The sequence below is a fragment of the Larus michahellis genome, chromosome 14 (assembly GCF_964199755.1).
Source record: "Larus michahellis chromosome 14, bLarMic1.1, whole genome shotgun sequence".
Classification (NCBI taxonomy): Eukaryota; Metazoa; Chordata; class Aves; order Charadriiformes; family Laridae; genus Larus; species Larus michahellis.
In genome coordinates, this window is record NC_133909.1 from 5,767,493 (window position 1) to 5,794,530 (window position 27,038).

The window sequence follows — 27,038 nt, forward strand, 5'->3', positions numbered from 1 at the left end:
AAATGCTGAGGTTACTTGTTTTGTGAGTATTTTATTGTAATTTCATTCAGTTTATGTTCCCTACCTGGTTCTTAGGAGAAAAAAAATACAGCAACCATATTCTTATAAACTCAACTTTGTATGTTGCTTGAAAGGCAATAAATTACTTGCGTTGCCTCCCTTTTGTCCTTTTCAAAAATACTTGCAAGTATGCCATAGGAAAAAAAATCAGACTTTCCCACCCCCCAAAAAATCCTTGTTTGTTTTACTGATGTTTTTATCTCTTCCCCTTTTAAGTTATATGCACAATCTTTGCCACTTGCTAGTTTTCTGGAGTGCCATCCATCTTCTGCCAATTCTTTAAGGTAATCTGGAATGACTTAGGCACAGTTGTTCTTGTGGTAAATTACATCAGGCCCAGCCAGTGGAAAAACATCCAATTTCTCTAGGGACTGTTTAAGCTGTTCTTACTTTTGCTGGCCTGATTTCCTATTTGGAGTGGTAGAAAAATGTTTAGTTCAGTCTCTTTTTTCTTTTTTTTTTTTTTTGTTTTTCCCCTGCCAGTTCATGGAAGTTTTCCTCAGAAGTTGGGTCGTTCCTTCTTCCCAGATTTGGGGAAAAGGCACTTGAGGTTCTTGCTTGGAGAGCTGCATTCACCAGCCACTTTGGGTGCAGAAGCCAGAGTGGAACACTGGGGTGGTGGTGGCGGCGGCAGAGATCCTGGGACAGGGACAGCTTGGTTGTTGGCTCTTTGCTGCTCCTGCCACCAGCTTGAAGCAAAGCCTCCCTGCATAGGGGACAGCACTGCGAAATCCCCCCGTGAAGCTGTCGTCATCTGCGGCCTCAGCACCCGTTCAGATGGTTGTTGGCCATCTGTTCCCAGCTGACCTCTTTAGTGAAGGCTAAAAGCAGAAAGAAAAGTACTGTCACTTTAGCCCTTGTAGGGTCAGCTGTCAATAGTCCCCCTTTCCCACTGACTATCAAAACTAATGTTTCCTCTTGCTTTTTAATGAAGCACTTAAATGTTGATTTATTATTACTTTTTATATGCGCAATGCTAATTCTTGTTGGCCTTACTCATTTTTGTCCCCCATGTGTTTGTGCTGTTTTTTTTTTCATATTCCTTCTTATTTATTTTGACCTAGTTTCTGTGCTGCTTTCTTTTTTGAGGTGATTGGAGAGCTTGTAATTAGGGACCAGCTTGACTCTTCTTGATTAATGACTGAGCCTAGATATCAAGGGGAAAAAGCTGGCACTTTTTAAAGTCACACCAGCTCCTTGCCTTCAGTGGTATTTACTCTAGAAAGGTCAAAGAGAGCTGGGCCAGATAAGGATGAAGCAGGAAACAAAATTGGCAATAGGTAGATGTGGAGTTTTAGTTTATCTGTTCTAGCAGTGATGAAAACGAGGATTGCTAATGATACAGTGACCTCTTGCTTTATGTGGTATTCCTCTCATACCTTAGAGTATCTGCATTCTTGTTTAGATTCTTGGTGATTTCCAAGAAAGAATGCCTGGCTCTTCCTATGTGACAGTATTTTTTGTTTATCCTGAATTAATTGAAAACAGCCTTTCCAGGATTCACTGCTCTTTATTTTGTTTGGGTTTTTTCATTCCATTCCATTTCCAGCCTTCAAGTTGCTTTCTGCTTTCACGATCTCAGACGCTTCTTTCTTATTATTTAGGATCAGATCTTGAAGAAATTTCTAAATAGTAATTTTTTTTTCATTTCTATTTGAAACTGTATGATGCTAGATTTTGAGAACTTGGTAGATGGTTACTTCGTGTTCCATGCCTATGCTGTCCAGACCCTCTGCTTTCACCTGTAATGATGCATTGCTCTGTTAGTTCCTTCTGGAAAGCCTGCTCAGGATGCTTTAGTAGCCTGCCTTTGGGGGATTATTTGTCAGTTCTAGTTAAAACATTTCTCCCCGCCCACCCCCCCGTCATCACTGTGAGGAAAAACACGTGTGTTCAGAAGTGCATGATGCCCTGTTGTATGGTGGGGGAAGTCAAACCCAGAGCAATGCTTAAGCAATTCTATGCAATTTGTGGGATTTCAGTCAGTAACAGCAACTTTCACAGCCATCAGGGGAGATTTTTCCAGCATAAAGTAGGATGTGAATTTAAGGTACAAGAAGTATTTGAAAATTAAGGTATGGGAGCTATTTTCTCATTGGGCTAAACCAAACAAAGAAATCCACAGATCAAGACTAAGGATGCTATTCTGAAGAGGTATTCCAGGCAGTTTTCTTATGTAAATAAATGCACCTTCAGTGTCTTAAATATATGCAAGCAAAATTCATTAGGCTGCTAGGATTGGAGTTGTGTCTCCTGGAGGGATAAGAGAGACAGGTCTCTGTCTAGTCCTCAGCTATTGCAGGAACTTCTGAACCATAAAGCACTGTATGGGTAATAACCTTGCATGCAATAACACAAATAGACTCTGCTTGAAGTTTGTTTAAAAATGCAATATTCCCGAAAGGCGCATTGCAAAATCCTGTTAGCATGTCACATCAATGCTAATTCAAAATACCAGCTGTGGCTTCAGATGTGAAAGTAATCCACAAGTCTCATACCGAGTAGAAAACTGAAGTTCTTGCTTAGCTTAAAAAATAAAATCAGCCTAGATTTCTTAATTTTTTAAAGGGATTAGTAAGCCTTTCTGCAACAGGCATTGACAAAACATAGCTGTATTTCTCAAGTTGTTCTGACCATGACCTGCATTTTGTTTTGCTCTCCTGTTCAGAGAGAGCTCTTAAGCATGTGTACTTTAGAGATAACCTTGGTTTAGGTTTGGATTTAATAAACTAATTGCAATCTGTAAAAATAACACTTGATGCTACAGAAAAACTCTTTGCCCTCTGCTCATAAAAATCCCCCATGATTCTGATACATCAGATCCATGTATATGAAAAAGGCAAACTCCTTAAGTATATTTTAAGACGCTTCTGGTTTAAATCATATGAGCTTTGTATTCATAAATTTTTTAGCATGTTTCCTGTAATAAAGATTAAATTGTTGCTCAGGAAGTAAAACTGCAACACATGCCTCTGACAACGTAATCAAACTTTATATAGCAGTGTTTTTATTGTTTTCCTTTTGTTTTGCTCTTAGATGACTAATTTCTGCCTAGAAGTGACAGCAAGAGTTGCCATCTGAGAGGCCACTTGTAGCTTTATTTCTATTTTAAGCCTATTTAAAGCATATGTATTCAGAAGTGTCATTATGTAAATCAGTTTTGAAAATTGAACTGCATTAAAAATTATAGTATCGTTTTCTGAGTTAATCTGAGGCTATTTTAATCTCAGAAATGAAATAAAAAACAGGTTTCCGCTAAGTGGCACTTCTACCTCTTGTGTTGTAATTGATATGATAATATGGTAATAAAATACATTGTATTTTTAATGGAGCAAAATGTTTGCTCTTCTTTGATTTGGAAAACCCTCTGACATGGTGTATTACCTGTGTGAGGGAGGGGATAGCATCTAACAGTGCTCAGGAAATGTCAAAACAGAACCAGCTTTAGAGGACAGAAAGGCTGGAAGTTCATAGTGGAGTCCAGTTTAAGTAATGAGATTTTAGCAGTGATGAAAGGAACTTGGTATTAAAAAAAAAAAAAAAAGGCCTAAAAAGAAAGTTGGGAAGTATGTACCTTCGTAGTTTAAAGAAAACTCTGCAAATTAAGTGAAATAGTGGTGGTGTGTTTTGGTTGGGTTCTTTTTTTTTTTTTTTTTTTTAAATACTGCACTGACTTATTAAAAAGGATATAAATGTAATTGTGGTGTTCTGGAATTATTGTTATGTCGTGGGTTTTCTTAAGTACTAGCAGGAGGAAACCAAAAAGTTCTCATTTTTCACTGACTTGTTTGATTCACCCGCTGTAAAAAAACTAAAAAGGCTAGAACTTCCCTTGGCAATAGCCTGGGAGTTTGGGAGAGTTCACTTAAGATACGGGCTTTGTGGAGTCTGATGTGACTTGGGTAGGGAGCACTAAAAACGGAGGGACTGGATGTTGTTACTTTGTAGTTACTGAAATCCTGGGGACTTCAGTTCTCCGGAGCTAAAGGGAATAAAGTCAAATCTATTATGGTTTGAATTCAAGTTTCTTTTGGCAAAGTCAGTCATCACTTTTTGCCAAGTCCTAGAACAATCCATTTAAAAGTACAGTTTTAAGTACCCTTTTCTTAAGTGCAATGTTAAGTATGTGATGCATATACCTGCCTGCAACTCTTGAGAGTAAATGTTTTTCAAACACTGATTTAAAATACAATATTTGAAAGGTGGCTATTTGAAATTGGCCTAAAGTTGAGCAGCCATGCAGGTGATGAATTTTTGGTCATGACAGAAAGTGTTTCAGTATTTAAAATACAGATATCTAATGCCACTTTAGATGTTCTGACCTCCAGTTGTGCACCAAGCACTTCCAGATGTGCCTGACCTCCAGACTCTGGGTCTTGCCATATCTGTCACTTCTGTAAATAGTTTGAGTGCTATAAAGTCTCTAAAAGGGCACCTATGTTTAGACCTCTAAATTGCTTACTGTAATGTTTAATGTTTATCGTTTTGGGTAACACAAGGAAAGGGGAGCTGCTTTTGGTTTAGTTGGGAGCACTGTGCGGGCTCTCTGTAAGCATTAAAGCATCTTCAGAGGCCAGAGTCAGTATTTTCAGGCAAGTGAAAAAGCCAAAAACCAGAACACACTTCAACAGCCGAAATTGCAAAAAATTGACTGTGACGTTCCTTCTTTATAAAAAAGGGAATCTTTTAAGAATGTGAAATTGTTAAAATAAAAGAAACAGTTAAAAGGCAAAATGTTTCCTGGAGAGTGTTTGAAGACCAGATATGCACAGTCTGAAGAGTATCTGTTTCCCCTTTGGATAAAAAGCAGCCCTGCCCCACGCCTCTTGTGATAAAACAGTTGAGCAGAGTGTGTTATAACTAAAAGGACCTTTCTTAACAACAACAAAAAATCCAAACAAAAAAAGGGGGGAAGGGGGCTGTAGGCTTTGGCAAGTTAAATGTAAAACAATAAGAAGTTAGGCTAAAAGTGATCTCGATGAATAATTGGAAGACGTCAAACCTAATAATAGTAATAATGGTTTCAGCCCATCAGAAACTGAGTATTCTCAGAAGAAGTGTGAGGCTGATAAATGATCAGGACCTAAAGAGCTGTCAAGGAAGATAAAATAGTTAAAGAGTAAATGAATTATTTGCATTGGTATTTATTTGGGTGGGTGTTGAGGGGGTTCATTGTTATAACCATTTATTACAGTGATAGACAAAGCATAAATGGTCAGGTTTCAAATAGGTTTTCTTCTTGATTTGGGACACCTTAGGTTAAATTTTAACCAAGACGCTACTGGAACACTCTTATATTGATGCAGATTTTTCAGCTAGAATTTATAGGGTGAACACAAAATGCAATGATTTGGATTTATCCTGTCCTTAGTTTACAACTCCTTGAGAACAAAATTTGCACATATGAGAAATTAATACAGTATGTGTTTGATTAAAAAAAGTTGGAAAATAATGTACTTGCTTATGATCTTTAAGGTATGTTGTGAATCATAGCTCTTGAAAGCCAGCAGAACTTGCATTAGTTACCTGGGTTTTGTTCTTTTTTTTTTTAGTTTTAAACTTTTTTTCCATAGAACATGCTAGTATTAAGTAGTAGTTTTGAGTGATGGTGGAAAGAGATTCTAAATAAAATGTATTGTCTCTGAATTTTCATTGCCTACTATTGTGATTGGTTTCAATTTTGAAACAGCTTTTAAAAATGCTTTTATTGCAGCTTTAGAAGCAGCCTTTTTTTAGATGTGAGATGTAGAAAGTTAAATAAATAAATATGAATTATTTACCTTCCTAGATAAACTTCATCTTATTGAAAAGCTCTTCCCAATCTTTATTCTTATCAGGGAGAAAGAACAAGAAACACAAGAAGAGGAACATTTGATGGAAGAAAAGAAAAAGAAAAAGCAGGAAGAAAAGAAAAAGAAGGAAGGTGCTCAGAAAAAGGTTTGTTTGTGTTATTGTTTTAAATTATGTATTCACTTGTACATGTAACGTACAGATACCGATTCTGCAGCCTTCAGTTCTGTGAATAATTCTGACGCAAATGAGCAGTGCTGTCGACTCTGAGGCTGTGGTCAGAAAATCTCTGCAAAAGCAGTTGTGACAGTTCGTTAGCACTCCCCAAGCTGCTTACCATCCCCTGATGTTGAGTTGCTGCTCCCACAGCTGCATCACGTGAATCTTCCTCATCAACGTCAATGCAAAGTTAACTGGATTAGTCTCAACTCATACTGAAGTGACTGTGGATTCCGAGGTCATTGCGCATTTTCTGTGGTGTGCATTCTCCTGCCTCGTTTTCTGGATAATGTAGTTAGTTTTAATTTTAAATGACCCTTAGGATGCGGGTAGGAATTGTTCACTGTCTTTTCCAGTATAAAAATTAGGCATCATTAAAAAAAAAAAGTGAGTAGATTCCAAACCAAAAAAAAAGTCTTCACAAAATGTGCAGTTAATCTGTGTAAGCTAATAGTAGGTATGGAATCAAAGGGATACTGGACAAATTAAAAAAAGTTAATTCTGTTTAGTGTTGAAAAATTCATAAACGTACTGGTTGGTTCAGGAAGCCTCTGAACCTCAAGTGAGGGAAGGCTGGGTGGGTAGGTGGGGTGCCGTCAAACTGCTTGCCATGGTTTATACTGTCTCTTTGGCATCTGCTTTTGGCTTCAGTCAGACAAGGGTACCCATTCTTACATTCCTAATACTGGAGTCAACCTAACATTCTCTAATCCTTGAAACTAATGCCTGATCTATGTAAGCAGTTTCTGTAAAAAGTTAAGCCTGCAGCCCTATAATTGCTAGATATCATTTTGAATATTGACAAGTAGATGATTTGTTTTGTTCTTTTCTTCTTTCAGGCTGCTGAACAAAAAACCAAAGGTAAATTCACATTTATTTATGAACCATTAAATGCTTTAAGTTTCTTTTAAAAAATGCGCTTGTACTTATTATTCTTTTTGTCTTTTTAATGGGGTGAGTGTATCTTACTAGGATAGTTCTGTTCTTAAAGTTTTGTTGGAGGAGAGGACTATATGTTGGGATTCTCAGCATAAGCTTTTTCGTCGCTTATCTTGCTGGGTATCGTATAGCACCTTTTTGACAAGAATATACGGATTAAATTTGTGTGAAATATAACACAACATATGTCATCTTTTTTGTCTGATGTCAAGACAGATGTAATTTTCCATTTATTTGTTAGTAGTTATCTATCTATTTCAAAGACAAGTAATTGCCACCGAAAAGGGTAAATCGGAGGGATTTACCCTGCATGCACGAATCAGCTCAAATTAGTGAGTAAAGTCAATTCAATGAAAGTATGAGAAAGCTATTTCCCCTGCTGCCACCACTGCCTTTTTATTCTTTCCATGTGTGTTTTCTGCTTGATAAATGAATTGAATTGGTTTGCAGCATGCTCCAGAAAGCAGCGGAGGTAAGAGAGGCATTCTCCTCTCTGGGGCAGTGAACTCCGAGGTGCCCTAAGAGAAGTGCTAATGAAGCTACAGCCTTAAAAATGGTGAGGGAGAGAGTCGGGACAATGCCTCTCTTCTGCACCTGGTGGCTTACACTTATTTTATTTAGTCTGTCCTTTGATTTACATGGCACCACACAGAACTCTGGGCTACGGAACAGTTCTGAATATGCACTGTTATTTATTGCTGGGTAATTAGGTGACAGACAGGCAAGTTGAGCTTCCCAGATTCCCAAAGACTGGGAATTAGAGAAGAGCCAAGCCTAACATATGGGGTTGACAAAACAACTTATGTTTCAAATGCTTTTTATGTATTTATACAGCAGAAATTAGGTATTGCTTTAGTAATACTGAATTCAGAAAAATGAGGTCTAACTACTTGAAGAAACTAACAAATAACTTATTGAGACTCTGTCCTTTCCAAACTTTTCTTATGTAGAAAGTATGAAATCAGAAAATTTTAATCTGAATTCTCTTGCATCTTACCTGTAAGATCTCAGGTAGTTTGTAAAGTGGATTTTGCTTTCAGGAGAAGGTAGCAGAAGTAGCTAAGCCCCTTGAAATCAAGTACATGAAAAAATTTGGAATTAAGGTACAACATAGTGCTTAGAGAGATGGTTTAGTGATGGTTTTTGTCAGAGTTAGGTTCACGGTTGGACTGGATGATCTGAAAGGTCCCTTCCAACCTAGGCGATTTGATGATTTTCATGATTGAAGGCAACGCAGGAGTTATCATTGAATTTAGTTAGTTTACTTCATATCTGGGGCACAGCAATTAAATTCATTGTAAAGACAGGATGATGCAGTAAAATTGCAGCAGGTACTGCATGCCAGTGTGGGGGATGTATTAAATCGAAGACTAAGACTAGGCTGGAACTGAACCTTTTGCAGAATGTTACGATATCCATGTTTTGGTAGGTAAGATCTTTGTAAATGTGACTTACTGTAGTTGCTTGTGGTAACTTAGGGGAAAAAAAAAACAAACCTTCTTTCATTTTATATATGTGTCATTCAGTTCTGTGGCTGGGTTGCTATAGCAATGAGAGATGCTTGCACCGTTTGGGTCATACTGGAGGAAAATAAATTATATAACTGGAGATGGGATGTGGAAGGATTTTCAGTTTTTGTGTTTTTGTTTCTGTTTCAGTTTTTCAGTTTCTTTTTTTCAGCTGATTGGAGACAATATGTTTATACTGTTATGCTCTCAGCTGTATTTTTGAAGGAAAAGGCACTTTCTTGAAGTAGCTAGGATGGGACGAATGGTAGGAGGAAAGATTAGCCCTTTTGGTTGGATTATTCTGTACTAGAAACCTATGCTGTGATCAAGATGCTTTTCAATGTTTTAAATTAATATTAAGTTTTTCATTTATTTCTTTAGCACAATGGAAAATGTGGAGGTACTGTTCTATCTAGTAATTTACTCGTATGCTTTGTATGTGTAGTTATAATTTGCTGTAAGATGATACTGGCTGTTGCATGTTCAGTTGCTGGTGAGGCCTCAGGAAAGAGAAACTCGTAAGGAGGAAAGAGGTTTCCTGTGGGTGTGTGTGTATGGCATGTTGTCAGTTAAATATTGCTCTGAGGCCTCGGAGGGAGCTGAATGTTTCCATTTGTGATGTGGAGCACAAACCTCTTCCAAAATAAACATGCATTTCCACCAATAGAGGAAAGGTATGTGGCTGCTTCTGGAGTTACTGGTCCAGGGCTAGGAAGTGCTCCCTTACACAGCTCTTGCGTCCCTTTAAAAAACTTAAATTATTTTTTTCTGTTTAAACAAGGATCCAACTCTTTAAGTCTTCTCTATGTAGCAGCATCTTCAGTTTCTGATTTTTTTTTTCTGCAACGTTGTTTGCCGGAGTATTTTTGTTAGGCTGAATCTTCTATAAATACCCTGTTGGCAACAATTCCAGGGAATGTGTGAAAGGAAAAAAGATTGAAGAGCTGATAAGTAGCTGAAATGTTTCTCAATTACTTGAAAACAAATGAAAGTAGTCTTCCTGTTCAGCTGGAGAGGAGCGAGGCAGAACTAGATGAGGTGGGAAATGAACATGTTTTTATTGCGTGCTGTGCATTGTGCATCCGTGTTACTGTTCTTTTATGGTAATTTTTTTGAGAACAAGACTATTGAGCACAGCCTATTAGTGTTTATTTTAAATGTGTAAACTCTTGGCAGTTTATATGCACTTGATAAAGAAACTTTGTGTATAAAGGCTTTCGTAATGAAAACATTCAGCTGTAACTACCAGTAAGAGTTTTGTACTGTATGGTAAATAGTCACTAGTATGGTACATGGCTGCTACTTAATAACTACAGGGGAATTTTAAGAGAGTAATGCTTGTGATAAATACCATGAGGTCAGTGCATTTTGCTGCCTGCTTTTCTTCCAGCCGTCTTGCTGCAGGTTTAGTCAGCACACAGGGGATCAATTCCTTGACTGCTTTACTCCCATCCCAGCTGAATGCTATGCACTTTGTCTAAAATGAAGTTAAAGTGCTGGTATAAAATAGCTTAAGTGGGTTTGTTACTCAAACATCCGCTGCAGTAACTCAAAGGCAAAGTATCTATCCAATTCTCCAGCATTATCTGCAGTGAAGGTAAGTGTTAAATCTGCAAGCATAGAAGTAAGAAGAGTTAAGTATGTACCATTTTTAGTCTAACATAAAAATTATTTTGGTAAATACTTGATTAGAAATGTTAGTCTGGAAAATACTTTTTTCCCTTTACTCTGAAGCAGAAATGGCCAGTCTCTGCCTCTTTGAACATCATGATCCATGTAGATCTGTCTTTAGCGTGTTCATGGCACAGGACCAGGAAGAGGGATGTGGGCATTCCAAGGGGGAAATGGGAACTTCAGCTCACTGCTTATGGGAGGCACGAGGGTTGCGGAAGCTGGAATGGCTGCGATAATCCTGGGACTCATCAGCCCGTCCAGCACCGCCCATCCTCTGTTAAAGTGGTATGATGGACTCTGAGCTGAGCATCATTCCCTTCTGCTTGTGGTCTGTTTCTGGAGCTTTCCCATCCCCCACGCTGTCTGTGCCGTGTGTCTTGGGACTGTTTTGCCATATGATGATTTTAATATGCAACTTGCAGAGTCAGGAAGGCTGTCTGCAGACTGAGAGGTTATTCTGCCAAGGTGGATGCTTTAATAATACATTTGATTTTGGGGGACTTAAAAGAATAGAAAGCATTTAACGTTATGTGGTTGCTTGATAAACCATTTGTGTCGCAAATGTTGGCATGCTTTCTTCAGATTCTTTTTAAAATTTGTACAGCATTTTTTATACTACAAGCAGTACTGTATATTTTATCTGGAGGAAAATGGTCAACTGTATTATAAATGGCGTTAAAAGGAAAAAACAGTGGATGAAAAGATCTCAGATCCCGTCCCCTGCTCTGGTATTTCTATTTGGATGACAGAGGTAGTGGCATACCTGTCTTCAAAGCCAGGTATTTGCATTTCCAAATCAAGCAATGTAGCTTGTTCCATAGTTTTAAATTGATTTTTTACTTACCCTGCCCAAATGGGCTGTTAAAATGTTCTCTGCTTGTACTTGTTTGCATGTGAAGTATCTTTGTGTAACCTATACTCAATTCTGCTCATACAGAAATGCAGTTTTATGTACGTTGATAATGTGCTCTTTCTGGCTGTGGTAGATGTTACTGATGTTTAATGGCAGCTCCATAGGAAATAAGGAAAACTAAACTTTTTAGAGAATCTCATTAGTACTTTAAGAATAATTATGAGAGTGTGTAACAAAAGCGGTCTTCAAAAAAAAAAAAAGTTTTGCGTTTTTCTAGTTTGTGTTATATTATTGTAGGAACCAGCAGAGGATTTTTGCATAAGATCAGGAAATGTGTTTCAGCCTACAAATCAGGTATGATTTACAACAGACTTACAACCTCTGACTCATTTGAGTATTTATAGCTTATGCTTGAATATCTGCCTCTGCCATCTTGTTAGTTAAGTGCTGTGTTTGTACCGAACTGCCGAACATTGTAGTGACAAAATGCGCCATAAATCATCATTGCAGAAGGAGGGGGAGCACTGTAATAAGTTCTTCAATTAGATCTTAATACGCAGTCATTTGATAACCTAATGATAACCTATTGCCATGTGTTAAGGCTTTATAACACAAAAACGTTTTCTTTTTGATAAACGTTATCATGGTGTTGTTTTGCTATTATATGTATCTTTAAACAAACATGAATTTGTTCTTATAACTGATGGAGGTACTGCTTCTCTGATAGAGAAGTAATTATGATTTTACAGTCTACAAAGGATAATTTGTAGAGTCCCTGCCATAATACTGGGTGGAAAGGAGTAGAAAATACAAAAAGATTAGAGCAGACAGGAGGAGAAATTTGCATATTCAAGGAGACAGAGCAAGAAGGATGAGCTGGGAGGCTTGGAGAAAAACAGTGTTTGGAGTACAGAAAAACCTTTGGTTCCTTGCTTATTGTTTCAGGTGGGATGGCAGCGATGAGCCATCTTGAGTTTCTGGTGGCAGTAGTTCAGTGCTATTTAATACGCTTTTTGCTCTCACAAGTGTAAGCGACCATATGAGTATATTACTTCAAATCAGCGTTGCCCTTGTGAAGTGAAGGAGAAAAATGTCAAGTAACAAGCAAGTGTATGGATGATCTTTACTAAACTACAAGCTATATTTGGCTTTGAGCTCTTTCTGTGTTGGTCTGGCTGGTTTGGTAGTCAAAGGTGTCCAACTAGAGATTAGTCGTGGCATTGAGAATTGGTGTCTTTTTGCAGGAGAGAGGGTTTGTCAAGGCTGGACACCCTGGGCCCTGCAACCAAGGATTGACAGTTCTGAAGGTTTACATCTTCTGTAGCTCTTGTGAAGCAGTGAATTCAAATAATAAGCGTGCTTTCAAATAAGCACTCTTTTCAGACAATGAGACACCAAAGCAATTAGTACAGGTCTTTGGCAAAAACATTTTATCTCTCAAAGAAAAACAAACACAAAAGCTCCAGGGTTATTTGAAAATAAAAAAGAAACCATGAGATACATTCTTCCTAATGTGCTCCTGTCCTGAGCTGGATTTACAGCTGCCCCCCTGAGAAATGCAGAGCGCCTCAACATCTTTGCTTAGAGTTGCTTCTTCATTTTACTGCTCAAGAAAGCACCTCCAGTCCCATTCAGTGGTTGCAGATTCCTCGCTTGCAGTAGAAAAGTAGGTAAGAGCTCAAGTCAGAGATCTTTGATATTCTTAGAACTCCTCAGAGGTAGTTTTTATTCTCTTTAGAGATAGTCTCTTGTAGTTTGCCATCATGCATATTTAGGCATATGCTTATAATAGAAATACAGGCAGAATACTGCTCTAGTCTTCCACGTGGTTTGCCTTTTCTTGGTTTCCTCAATTAGGGAATCATCTGAGCTTATCAGATTGAGGACGGTAACAGCCTGACCTGTATATATTTAGTTTTAAAACTGGGTGAAAATGGGAGCTTTCAAACACTAGGCACAGTTGATTGAAAGTATTTTTCAAATGCTCTGAATGTTGTAAGGGTCGATACCCTGTTTGAAGGCAGTAGGACTATGTGCTTTCATCAGATTTCTCTTTACATTGTCCATTGTCGAATAAATTTCAAGCCTGGGACATTATCTCTACAAGAGTACTCTGTGAAGAGAGAATAAGAACAAATGAGATAACACCACTTTGGCTTTTCTCATCTAGACCTAATTGTCAGGGTGCCCTTGGTGGTAATGGCTCTCAGATAAATCCCTGGCTTGCTTTCTGAAAAACAAAACAACTGCCAATACAGTTGTTGATAACTGTATATTCTAGAATATAAATTTTAACACAGCTACACAATGATAATAGTGGTAGTTATGATCAAACGGCATGCTGTTTTACGGTTATTTATCTGCCCACAGTGTGTGCTTTCATACTCAGCAATAGACTGCTTTTTCAGTAATGGGCATTGCCTAATGCGGTATGTTTAAGCATGTAGACTGTGAAATGGTCAAACCGCTACACTTTCTGGCATCACAACAGTTCAGACAGTAGCGTGTATTCTGTTCTTCTATCAATCTACTTGTCAAATAACTATTTTCCAGTTATAAATAGAATGCTGTCTGATACTTGTTGTCCGTCAGAGCATATATGCCCAAGTACTAGAGGCCAGATGCGTTTTTCCATTTTAGCGTGCCACCACTGTTCTGTATCTACTGGTGATAACAGACGGGGAACACCAACCCTGCATCTCTGAGCTTTCTTACCCACCCAGCAGGGACTGAGATTTGTGTTCTTGCAAGTGGCTTTATAGCACAGCTCACCTGTTCTATCATTGTGGTCCTCCCTGACTTTCTGAAAGTCTGTCATCTGTTTTTACCCTTCCTTTAAAGAAATATTCACGTGAAGGCAGTTTCTTGTCTGCCTTGAGGACTGTCTCACTTAGATCAGTTCTCTCATAGGAAACTGTTGGCTGCTGTGGTGCCTTCATGAAAACCTCAGCTTTGATTTACCTCCAGTGTGCTGACCACTTTCCATTATTAGATTATCATCTTACTACCTGGAGGAGGCTTGTATCACATATAAATACGGTATCTATAAGATCTGCAAACCGTAAGCTTGAAGAGAGGTTCGTCAGGAAGTGTATTATCCCAGTTTGTACTGATTGTTTTGAGATACGTGCCAGTTTTCTAATGTTTCTTGATCCCTTCCTTGGGAAGGGTGAAACCAGCTTTGAACTGGAACATTAGTACACGCTTTTGGGGTAGTTACTCTACAAATGCTGAAGAGAGTTATCTTGGGGAAAAAAAAAGGAAATGAAAATGTGTTTTGATTCTTTTATACCGTGTGTGATGCCTTTGGCCTGAGGGACCTTGTGTTCTCCTGTTGACTATCTGGTGTTGACATTCCTCTACTCTGAGAACCTAGGCTGCCTCCTGACTTCCCTGTGTTTTGCTAGATTATTTTCATGTTTTTCTTGAGTTGTTAAAAGGTGGTAGCCCATACTTTGCAAATCCTACAGGACTACTTAAAATGTCTATTCAACCAGCTCACACTCCGGTAAATGCTCTGAAGCATTCTGGTCAGGTTTGCATCGTGTATCCCATCATTCAGGTTATTCCTGAACTGGTTTAGGCAGCGTAGTGTGCATTAGCATCCTTAGAGGTGGTTACTCATGAGGTTGATTGTAGGTCCAAGATCACCAAGAGAGGAGATGATTTTCTTCTTAAGCATCCAGCCCTAGCTTTGTGGCATGGCAGCCATGGCTCATACTAAGCACTCTTGTGGGACCTGCGTTTAATAGCACCACTAAATGCTTTGGACACTCCTCAGCTGCCCTGAGCATGTCAGCAATTGTTATTACTGTTTGCCCAAGGGGAACATCTGAACTTGAGGCATGATTCAGGCTCTTGATTGCTTCTTCCCATGTTAACAGAAGTAGTTCCCCTCTGTCTTACTGTAGAGTTTCCTGAAGATCTGTCCTCCTGTTTTCAGGATGCTCTTGAAGTTTCTGGCATAATTTCCGATTCGGCTGCTTCTGTCGTCTTTTTTTTTTTCAGCCATCTTTATGGAGCTGCACCTTTCACCTTTCTAAGGCCAGGCAGGGTCTCATGAACTTTTGTTTTGAAGCATGTGAATTACTAAACTCCAGAACTGATGAGTCCTCAACTCCATTATAAATTCAAACGTCACACTCAAGTCTTAGAATCATAGGACTAGATATATCCCTTTAGATGAGCAAGAAGGGATTGTCTTACCCACCTCCCCATTGTCAGACAGGCCCAACAGATGTTCTTGAAAGATGTTTTGACTGTTGCTGGAAAGTAAGTCATCTTTGCACTCAGCCTGAACAGACTTTCCTATAACTTAAGCCCATTCTTTCCTGGCTGATTTGCCCAGTATGTGGAGAGCGGATCTTTCCCCTGCTCTGCGGGAGCCTTTTCGTGTATCCTCTTCTTTACTTAACAGCCCATTAAATTTTTCCTTGTGCTAGTGTTTTCAAGCTGTTTTTCAAACTGTAATAATTTATGTTTCTCTTCTTTGGAGGTCCTTCCAGTGAGTCCAGAATTATTTTTTAAATGCAGTGTCGGTAATTGGAGGATTATTAAGTAACCTTTGAGTTAACCTGTGCAACTATAACCTTACTACTGCTGTTTACTTGTAAAATCTAAGGCTTATTTTTTATGCCTTTCAGGCTCACTCCATTGTACAGCTCTAATCCAAGCTGTTCCATAGCAGTGCTGCTGATTCTTCTCGTTCAGTTATCTGTCCCTGAACTCAGCCTGCTTTAAGAAGCTCCTAGATTTCGGATGCCCTTTCCTCTAATTCTGTAAGGATCTTCAATTGATAATGTGGAGTTTCTTCTTGCAACTCTCTCCGGCTTTCCTTTTTGATGGCTGTTTTCTCTCTGCAGGTAGTCCTCTGAAGTATACATTTAAATGTATTATATGCTTTAATTTCCCAACAGTTTCTGCTGCAGTTATTTAGGCCTGAATGACAAATGATGAGAAAACTTCCTGACTGTGCTGGAGGTGATAGGCTGCCTGGCTGCATTTTCAGTTCTTTTCTGATGTATGCGTGGGGGAGGCCATTCCGTTTGCTCTGGCATTGTCTGAAAAAAAGATACATTTTTGTGCAATGTGAGGATAACTAAGTGAATTCCATGAGCGTGCATTGTATTTCCCCAGTTTGGTCCTTGAATACTAAATACATTTTTGAATATGTTGTATCATTTGGTGCCTTACTATAATTACAATGACTTCAAAAATCTAATTCTAACTTAAAATTTCTGGATAATAACTTAGGTACATCGTAACAATAAACACTTAAATCCATAATCACGTTTTACTGATACCTTGAATGTAGGCAGGATGTTGTAAACTTTGCCATGTTCCGTTCTGTTGGATTGTCGCTGCTTTACTGCACCCTTGCTTTTCACAGTCGCATTTATGTCTGATTTTTAACTGGTGTTGAAAAAATGTGTTAAAATACTTACTGTATTCTTTTAATGGACGTATTGACTTTCCTCTGGGTGTTTAACAGAACTTGACCTGAACCTGGTGCTTGGGCTGACGTCATTGTCAGCAGCATGGGCAGTGGCAGATATGAAAATACTGTGTGCTCCCCCTGCTGTTAACAGCTGCCTTCTCACGCGTCAACGGAGTTTCTTTCTGAAAAGTAAAGTAATAATGTGGTTTGTAATCTAAAAGATGATTAATATTAGATAGGCCCCATTTTCCCCTGAACTGTTTTGGTGAGTCTTATAATACCAGTTAAAGATAAAGTCGGGCTCATCAGGGCAGCATTAATACCATCAGTTGGCAATTATAACTTGCCCTTTATTTGCACTGGGAACTGGGTGCATCTTAGATTTGCCTCCCAGCTGACTGTTCTACTCTAGCTTGCAAGAAACTACTTTAAAAACACAAAGTTAATAATATATTGTTAGGTAGATCTGTAAAAACATTAAAGAGCTTTTATTTTTGTGGCCTGTCTAGGCAGGCATGGTATTTTCTTCTTTCTTTGCACTAGGACCTATTGCAAAAAGCTCTTTTTTTTTTTTTTTTTTTTTCTTCTGGAAAAAGCAGAAATAAAACTCTTTGGAAACAAGGCACAATTGTTGAAGGCGAGGGAACTTAATAAAAATTTAAGAGTGTGTAGGGAAGAAAAATCTTAGGGTGTCAGCTATTAAACAAAGATGCGTTTCACAGGTGAACAGTCCTTAAAATGCTGGTATTATTTCTTTTGGATGAGTCTAAGCACCTATGTGAAATAAACGTGTGTGATGTATGTGGAGTAATTAGGTATTCCTTCCTAGTAAGGGGTAGACATGTGTCTAAAATAAACTGAGCAGAATTTTTGAATTAAAATGAAGTAATAATATTAAGTTATTATTAGTAATCTTTATTAAAACATCTTTAATTTCTTTTAACATTCATGTAATAGAATCTGATTTACTGGGAGTGGCATTTAATTAATTTAATTCAATTTAGAGAGTTAACTCTATTACATATTAGTACAGAAAATTACCTCTGAACAGTCATTTCTCACTGGTGACATGCAATAAGTTAATTTAGCTTGGAGTTCGTTTGGGTGCATTGTGAGTTCTTCGTGAAAGTTGCTATGGTGACAGCCTGATCAACCAGAGCTGTCATCTAAACCAACAAATACACCAGCCCCGCTTTGCGCGGTGACACGGCGGCTGCTCGCCTATAAACACTGACAGATGGAGCCTCTCTGCTCCCTGCTTTTTTTCTGGTCCTCGTCTTTTTAGTGAACTTGGTTGCTTAAATCTTCAGTGATGCCAAGGGTGCGCTGCAAGGAATAGGGAAAAGCTTCCTAAGGAATGCTCGGGCATTAATAGACCTGCTGTGGCTGTACCCTTCGCACAAAAGAGCTTTTCTGTCAGATGGTGTTCAACAAATTGAACTGAGCTTTTTTTTTTTTTTTGGCTTCATCTTAGCTGCAGTGAAATGACTGCACAATCTCAGTCAGACTTTTGTATGCTTTTATTTAGGAAATTGTCCTAAAGAATCTGAAAAAGAGGAGGTCTGAAAACTGCTGGAACGGCTTTCTTCATGTTTCTGAAAAATTTAAATCCTGTGTTTTTTTTCATATGTGGTATTAATGCATGATGGCAGTGGAGACATAAAGAATCTGTTCGGCTTAAACTGAATTAATGAAGAATTTGCTTCAGATTCTGTGTTGCACCTAAAATGAAGTTTCCTTCAGATTTTCCAGGCATCACTATTAGATAGGTGAACTCAGTTCTAAACAATAAACTTGCAGTGAAGAGGCTGTCTTTGGGAAACTCATTCAGAAAAACACTATCTGCATATTAAATGGCATGTTTAGATTTAAGAGGGAGTATCAAAAGAACCGAAATAAAAATTAAGTTTGGTATATTTTCTTTTTTTTCTCTTTTTAGATCACTATGCGGACTTAAGCAGTAGTTTGTTTGTTTGTCTTATTTTATCTAGAGCATGACTTTAATTTAATTGGATTTATTTGAGTAAGGGATCAGTCTTATTTTTGGGCTTCAAATTTTTCTCAGCTGCTTGTTTCTGAAGGCAGAAGAGCGACATTTCCATAGGACTGCTTGTCTTTCCAACACTAAGAACTGCATCCAGAACAGGATGTGGAACTCCGAACATTTTTCTGGATATAAAACCTGTGAAATTTTCTAAGTACAGTCTCCTAAAGTGGTAATGATGTCCCTATGTCTTTTTGTATGTTTTTAAGAACCTACTTGTTCAAAGCATTGATTCCCAAAACAATTTTATTAAATATAAATTAACACATCTTCAGTTAGGCCAATAAGGATTCAGATTTTGAAATCTAAGGCCAAAATATTTCGGGTTTAGCTTGAGTTGTCTACATACACAGTTTCTCTGGGTGATGATACCTGAGACTTGGAATGTATCCATATTGCTGGGGAGGAGGGGAAGCGGGTCCGTACTGACCTCTCTGTTGGTGCTACTTCAGTGATTCATGCTGACCGATTAAAATGATAGCTCCGATATCTCTATGCTATCTTTAGGACTGTAGTATAAACATACTTTGAAGCCTTCTCTTGAGATAGAATGTGAACTGGAAGCGTTACGCCAAAATTACAGAGGCCTTTTACTGGTTGCCCACAAAACTGTTGCTATTTTAGTATTGTGCATAAAAAATTCATTTGGTACCATAAATGTCCATGACAGTAGAGCCAAGGCGTTGTGTTTACACAGGGCTCTAGTCAATTTGACATGTATGCGTAGTCCCATGATCTCAGCAGCACGGCCGCTGTCAGTAAAAATTATACTTAATATCTCACCAGCAGACTTGGAATCTGCAAGCAGTCGACACTGTGGTTTCATAGGAATGTCTAAAAGGAGTTAAATAACAGTGTGACCTGCTACTTCTGCATCCACCCCCCCAACATAAATAAAATAATTGGAGGAGCTGTATTTCTAGTTTTCAGAATGAAAATGTGTGTGTGTGTATGGTGAATCCGATGTGTCCGGGCTATGTTTAGACGCAGTGTGGATTTGACATGAATTGCTGTGTATGCCTTACAGGCCGAGGGCATCCCCAGCGGATTGATCCGGGGCACACGTGCAGCCTGGCTAACGTGTCCTGGACACATTAAACTCACCATCCACATGTTCAGATTTGGTCCACAAATACTGGCATTTTCCAGACATTCCAGAAAAATAACCAGGGTCCTTACCTTCTTTCCAGCTCAAATTTCAAAAGGGGGGAAAAGAGGTTGTGCCTGACATAGCACGAATGCTTAGTATTTCCAGTTGCCCTGGGCGGGGTGCGACTGACTGTACTTGGGACACCCTGAAACTCCAGGAACATCTATCTAGTGTGCCCAGACCACGGGTGCAGCACAGACGTTCTAGATGTGGTAGAACCTGCGCTATGTACCGCAGCGGAATCAATTTCTGTAGAAGCAATCCAAGATGGGAACAATGGATATATGAGGTATCTCTTTATAGTCCTCAACCACTTGTGTATTTGAAACTGGAAGCATTTACGCTGTGATTCACTCTCTTCTCTTTGAGCCTCAACTGAAGAGGTGCCTTCAGCATCTCTTCAAACCTCAGACGCCGTATGGAGTGAGCTGGGTCCTCCACACTCCCGGCGGATTCCGCTGCAAAAGCGCTGATTCTAAGAGCGGCTGTTTGACAGAGTAGAGGCAGTAATCACTTCCTGAGGCACAGGTTTGTTTATAATAGGATTTTTGCCTCTGCTTACTGAAATAAAAACCCACGCGTTAATCTGTAAGATGGCGATCCATGGGATTGCCCTGCTTTCTGTAGTGTTTTACACCAGTCTCAAGGCTTGTTCATGTGAACTGTGACCTGTAGATGCATTACTGGTCGAGGTGCAAATGGAATTTTGTATACAGTAAACCGATTGACAATGAGATTATCCTAATTGTCAGTTTCTTGTGAACATACTAATTACTGTGAATTTTCATATTTATCTGTTTGTGCGACTAGTTTAACAATGAGTAGATTTCTATTGTAAAAAATATTTACTGTTCTGTCTGTGCCTGGAAGTGGCCTCTTGAATTAAGGCAGAAGAATGTCGCCAGTGTGATAACTTAGCACCATTTGTAAATTTGTTTTTTTTAAAAAAATTCCTTTAAATATGAAAACTGTGTGTAAAACTTTGTCTAATGAAACTAAATACACACAGTCAGCTTAAAATTAAAGGATTCAGTTCCTGGTTCTGCCCTGGCTTCTTACGTGACTCTGTATGAAGTTATTTAATCTGTTGTTATATGCTTGGATTTTCCCACTAGCACTTGCAGTGATGATAGCGTTAGCATTGGTGATTTAACTCTAAGCTGTTTCCTGTCTTCTCTGACTCTCATATTGTCTAGTTACTGATGGGGTTGCGTTGCCTGGAGCAACGCTTAGGAAGGGTCGGGAGGGTGAGAGCAGAGGTGAAGGAGGGAGTCTTATTTATAACAAGTCATGCCTGTGACTGCTTCCTGATACATAAAATGGTGTAATGCCTTACTGTGTTACCAAATTGTTGAGATTGTGTGTTTTGAGAGCCTGTCGGATCCTGTTGGTAGGCTAGAACTTCAAGTGTGTTTGCTGAGTGTGTCTTTAGTTGGTGGAGTTTAGATATTTCTAAATAACTCTGGGAAGGAATACAAGATGTGAATTCTCTAGCTGTGAAAAGGGCTGAACTCACTTTATAGGAGGAAAGTCTTATATCAGAAACCTGACTAAACTCTGCAAATGTTTCTCAGTGCTACCCGAGCAATCCCTCTCTTCCTTCAGAGCTGCCTCTCACGTCTTGTTGAGTTTCCTGCTCAAGGTAGTCATCTCAGCAGTGACTCGTCTCTCCCTTCTGGCCTTCTTAGACAGCTCTTAATGCTGCTGTTTCTTAATGTTATTAACACGAGTAATTAAAAACTTCTAATAGCTTCATTATTTTCCTTTTTTAATAGGCAAATTGGCTTTCTAATGTCAGTGTGTCCTGCTGTGGAGCTGGGAATTGAGTTTATGGGAGTCTGAATTCAAAGTTAAACGTATAATGGCATGTTAAAGGAGATATGCCTGTGCGGAAATGTCAGAGGCTTCAGGACAAATATAGTCTAGAGACCAGCTTCTAGCAAGATATATTCTTTTTTATTTGTCGTTGCTTTACAATGGGAGCATATTTGGACAAGTCTGTGCGTAGAGTGATGTACGTGATTAATACTGGTATTTGAGTTACATGAATTCATAAATGTCAGCTTCATGTCGCCTGTGAATTGGAGAACTATCTCTTGAAAGAAAACAGACGAATTGTTAAGTCTTGAAAGTTACCATCTGTTGTCAGTTCATGTCCTGAAGGAATGTGGCTATGATAATTTAACTGTTCCATTACCCAGAATCTTGATTCATAGCTTGGACTTTAAATTTGAGGCCTGATGTGTATGGTCCAATTTCTGTTCATCAATTAGGCCGTGGTAAAACCATGTGTGTGCACTCAGAGCCTTCGGTAAACGTAAGAGAGTTTGACTTGCAGTGAAAGAGCATCATATTTGCTTTGGATTATCAGTCTATTGTTGATGACAACCTATCAGCCTAATTGGCTGTACCATTTTTAATGGCACAGCTAATTAATTGTGAATTTAAAATTAAAATTGTAATCAGTGCTAACATGGAGGAAAACAGTGAGGAAAATATTAGAAGCTGTTAAAAGTATAAGTATTCTTCACAAGACTGCTCCATGTGAAACCAACCTGAATAACGTAGAATGGGATGGAAGAAAACGTTTAAAAATACATATTGAATTGCACAAAACAGGTTTTTTATCTTTCTCTCTAAAGAAGTATTTGGCACCCTCTCTGCTGACAGATCTGAAAGAAAAAAATTTAGATGCGATTCAAGAAAAGGAAACAAAATCTAGTATCTGAGCTCTGAAGTATGCAAGGATCTATGTTTTTATTAGGGGCTTCTCCAGTTCTTATAAGAACAGTAATACTTGCGAATATTGGGTTGTATTGGTAGAGCTGGGCTGGGGCTGTCTGCTGCCCACAAGTTCTGCGGCAGGGTGGGCTGTGCTGGGCTTACAAAGAGAATGCAAACCTGTTTGTGGTGGAGGGGCAACGTGTCATTCGGTTTTGATAAAATATCAAATTAACGTTAATCAAGAACAAAATGGAGAGGGTCTGGACAACCGGGGCAGATGAAGAAAGACTATGTCTTAAACTTAGTTAAAAAACAGCAGGAGCTGGAGACAGTGCTGTAACTATCAACCTGGGGGAAAAAAGATTTCTTTGCCATGGATAAGGGAAGTGGGAGAAGTGACTCAGATGGATTTGGAGCTCTGTTTTACTTGCAGGATTGTAAAAAATAATGCTGGAGAGGTTCTTGAGAGGTCATCTGTTCCATCCTTTTGCCCTGAGACAAGATCACCAAACCTGTATCATGTCTGCAGATAATCCTTAATCATCCTTATTGTTAGAAATTTAAATCTTAATCTCCCTGGCTGCTATTTAAACCTAGCAAGTCTTGTCTTACTGTCGGATGGAGCAAATTATTTCCTCATCTTCCGTTGTATTTTTTCTTTTTTTTGCTTTGTATACCCATTGTCTTCTAGACTGAACTACTACTTTGCTGTGGTAGTTTGTGTTTCCAGATTTGTTTTTCCTTTGTACTCTTTCCAGGTGGTCCAGCTCTTTCTTGAAGAGAGATGGTCAACTGTGGGTATGGGCAGTGCTTTAGTGAAAGCTTTTAAGATGCCAGACTGAAGGAGAAGAGTTACTTTGAGCCTCATAGGTGGCTATTTATTCCATTACAACACTTGTCTTCTTACAATAGCCTGATCTTTTGACTTCTGTCTCATTTGCGATCTAAGACATGGTGATTTTTTTCTCCAGAACTGCCGTGGGATGAGTTGATGGCCATTCTGCATTTAAGTCTTCCTGCCTAATAAAATGATTTTCCTTATTGAATCGCAGTTGCTTTTTTCACACCACTTCCCCAGTTCATCATTGCTGAGCTCTGATCCCACCACGCAGCGATCTGATCACTCCCATCTTCCTTCTCTCTAGCTTGGCGTCATTTGTAGGTTTAATAAGGATATTCTCTAGTCCATCATCCAGTTGTTAACGAAAACATTGAACAGCGTAGGCTCAGATCAAGTCCCCGTGGAATCTATTCTGAAACATACTTCTGTTTTGACAGCAAGCCATTGATTCTCCCAGAGAATATTTCCACCCGTTTTACATTTAGTTCACATTCCTCCAATTTGCGTATGACAATATCAAGCAAGAATTTCATATCAGACATCATTAGAAAGTTAAGATGTATGGAAGGAGCTTCAGAAGATGGGACATGGATGGAAAAAGTGAGAAAACAGGTCGAATTTGTTTGAACTGAAGCAGATGAGTGAGTGGAGGGAGGAAGAAAGGAGTGTCGATAGGAGTCAGGGGTCAGCTGGATTTGTGGATATACTGCTCTAGAGTCAGAATAGAGAGAGGTGGGTGAAGTCCTGAATGTTTCTCTATTTCAGACCTTTGCAGAAAGACAACAGTTGAGAAGGTGACACCTGTAATTAAATGAATTAGGAAGAAAAACAGAAGAGGAGAAAAAGATTATAAGAGTGAACAAGGGACAGATTCAAGGAAGGCATAAATGTTTCTGATGAAGTGGGTGCCTTAAGACACCAAATTCTACCGAAGGAAATACCATTAGACAACTTGGAAGGTTTTCCAGCTCAGTTTACAGACAAAGGTTGGCCTGAGAAGTGCTGGGGAGGGGGCAGAGGTCTGAAGACAAGGGAGAGCAACGGTGGGTTTATTAAGACAAACTTGAACCGTGCATGTGCTGTCAAGACCCCAGGATGGAGAGGTGGGAGAAGAATAAGGGTAAGAAAGTAAAGAGTGTCAGTGCGGGTAGGAATGTGGAAAGAATGTGGAATTACTTGAGAAGGCACAAGGACTAAAAGCAGGTCACAAACTTTTGTGCTAGTGACTTGGAGAGGTTTTGTTTGCATACAGATAGATAAGAGTCCCTTATATCGTATGGATATTGGATGTTTTTCCATCAGTAACTGAGGTGGTATCTGTTTAAAATGTAGTAATTTAAATATTTAAATTCCTCCATTATTCCATGATTTATGGAGGTATAATTTGTTTAATTTTTCCTGTAAATTTCCCCAAAAGATTTCTGCTCTTTTCTTTATAGTTAGAGAAGTTGGCAATATTAACTTCTGCAAAAATAGAATCACAGGATCACAGAATGGTTTGGGTTGGAAGGGACCCTAAAGCCCACCCAGTGCCACCCCCTGCCCTGGGCGGGGACACCTCCCACCAGCCCAGGTTGCTCCAAGCCCCGTCCAGCCTGGCCTTGAACCCCTCCAGGGATGGGGCAGCCACAGCTTCTCTGGGCAACCTGGGCCAGGGGCTCACCACCCTCACAGGAGAGAATTTCTTCCTAACATCCAATCTAAATCTCCCCTCTTTCAGTTTGAAACTGTTACCCCTTGTCCTATCATTACACTTCCTGATAGAGACACTTAATATAAAACTACAGAAAAATGCTCTAATAAATACATTTTCTGGGTATGTTTTTGACCTAGTTTCATAAGGAAATGAGGCTTTATGAGTTTGGTTGTATTCCTATCTTGATCTCCCCATTTAGCTTCAGAAATTCCTGTCTGACCCTGACCAATTTGGTCAGAGATTCCCCAGAGGTTCCTTGAGATGTGCAGCTGGGTGCAGGACTGTGTCTTAGTGCTATTACCTCCCTTTCCCACCTGTCTGCTGAGGTCTCTTTAATCTGAATTTAATGCTTATCTATTCTGGTTAGTCTGCCAGCTGCCGGTCAACCAGCAGGGAGCTTTGAACAAGGCACAGTACTAACGCCAATGTCTGTTTAAGAAAAGAATGTTTAGTACTTCAAAAATTGTGAAATACAACCAAATGGAATATATGTTCCAGCTTACTTTAATATTTATATGGTCCTAGCAGATCCAGGAATGAAGATCGAAATAAAACCTTTAATTTCTAAGAGGTAATATGAAAGTCTCACTCTTGGGAAGATGATTTGCGACTGGCTTGTCACTAGGGGCCCTATAAGTTATGATTTCCTCATAAAACACCGGCTTCCCACAGATGGTTGTAAAATGTTTCTGGGTGACATATTTTCAAAGGAGGTTTCCCAGCATCAAAATTAGGAATTAATTTTTGACTGAGCTGCAATCCACTGAATAGATAACAAAAAAATTGCAACGTTTAACGTATATGAATTTATGGTGGGTAGTTATCTGCTAACTTCATTCAATGATCATATGAATGTAGTTTTAGAATAAATTATGCTCATATCTTGATGAAGCCTGTGAAATATGTTCAGATAAGCAGATCAGAGTGGGGTTTGAATTCATCCCAGCATGGATACCTTCTCCCTTGGAACCAGAACCATTTATTTATGGTTTGAGAGCTCCATCAGGCAACGAACATAGTGGTAAACATGGCTTTAAAACTACTCTAAAGCAAAGAAGGAAGCCCTCACCTGTAGGTATTTCCTGAACGAAATGTCTGTCTTTTTCAGAATCCATTTAAAAAAACCACGTTCTTTCTCCTGTTGTCATAAAAAGACTTTTCAAATGTGATTTTTTTGGTATAAGCTGGTGCAGGTCTAGATGGGTAGATATGTATTCAGAGCTTTGATTTCTTTTTCTTTTCTGGAGCTGTAAGCTCTGGCTGTTCTAATTAATAATGCAGTGTATAATAATACATTAAAATACTAGTTTTAATCAGTTGGCATTTAGGTGATATATAAGGAATAGCTATTATTAAGAACTAAAGCTGATTTCTGGAGGCAGGAGGCGGAGAGTGGGTATATGATGACACCGTATACCATCACTCCTTGTAGAGCAGAGAGCAGACTGGTGCAGGGATGAGGGATTAGATGGTACATCTTGGTTATCTCCTACCACTGATTACACGAAGTTATTGAAGACATCAAGAAATCCTAATGATTTAGAGGTTTTCCGTGAACTTTGCAGCTTCCTCCTAATTCCAAGTCTGACTTGAAATTTCCTGGATCAAAAAAATCAAGCTCTGTATAGGAGGTCTGAGTTGGTAGAAGTGAGAGGAGACTGTGGAGACTGTTGGGGAAAATAGGTTCTGGGGAGAGGTTTTAGAAGCAGGATGTTGAAAGATTAAGGAAGGAGGCAGGAAATGTTGCAAAATTCAAGAGAAGTGGAGAGGAAACGTCTGGAAGAAGCAGCAGGAGAAGATGCACTATGGTCAGCCAGGAGGTCACACGGCGGGGGGAAATAAAGTTAAACCAGGAAAAGACTTCACTTTTTCATAGTATTAAATAAATGATAAGTTCAGAAAATACAAAATCAAAGCATTTCTTTAAAGAAATGATTTTCAAGTTCTAAGGCCATAATAATGCATATATTTTTACTTTTAACCCTGAATATGGGCTTTGATGTCAAAATGCAGCTTCTGGTTACTTTGTAAAAGCCATTATGAGTACTACTGAAAAATAATTTTGGGACTTCTCTTGGCTTTAGATTGTAACTTTTCTGCTTT

At 38.9% G+C, this 27,038-nt stretch overlaps 1 protein-coding gene across 19 annotated transcripts in view; it reads left to right on the plus strand.

Annotated features, from left to right (window-relative positions):
• The window catches only part of TNRC6C (trinucleotide repeat containing adaptor 6C), a 104,413-nt gene that overhangs the window by 15,552 nt on the left and 61,823 nt on the right, over positions 1-27,038 (plus strand). For all 19 annotated transcript variants that reach the window (XM_074608062.1, XM_074608068.1, XM_074608064.1 and 16 more), the window contains exons 2-3: positions 5,898-5,997; positions 6,909-6,930. In XM_074608062.1, coding sequence (XP_074464163.1) covers positions 5,935-5,997; positions 6,909-6,930 — 85 coding nt within the window. In that variant the 5' untranslated portion in view covers positions 5,898-5,934. The remainder of the gene's footprint in view (positions 1-5,897; positions 5,998-6,908; positions 6,931-27,038) is intronic.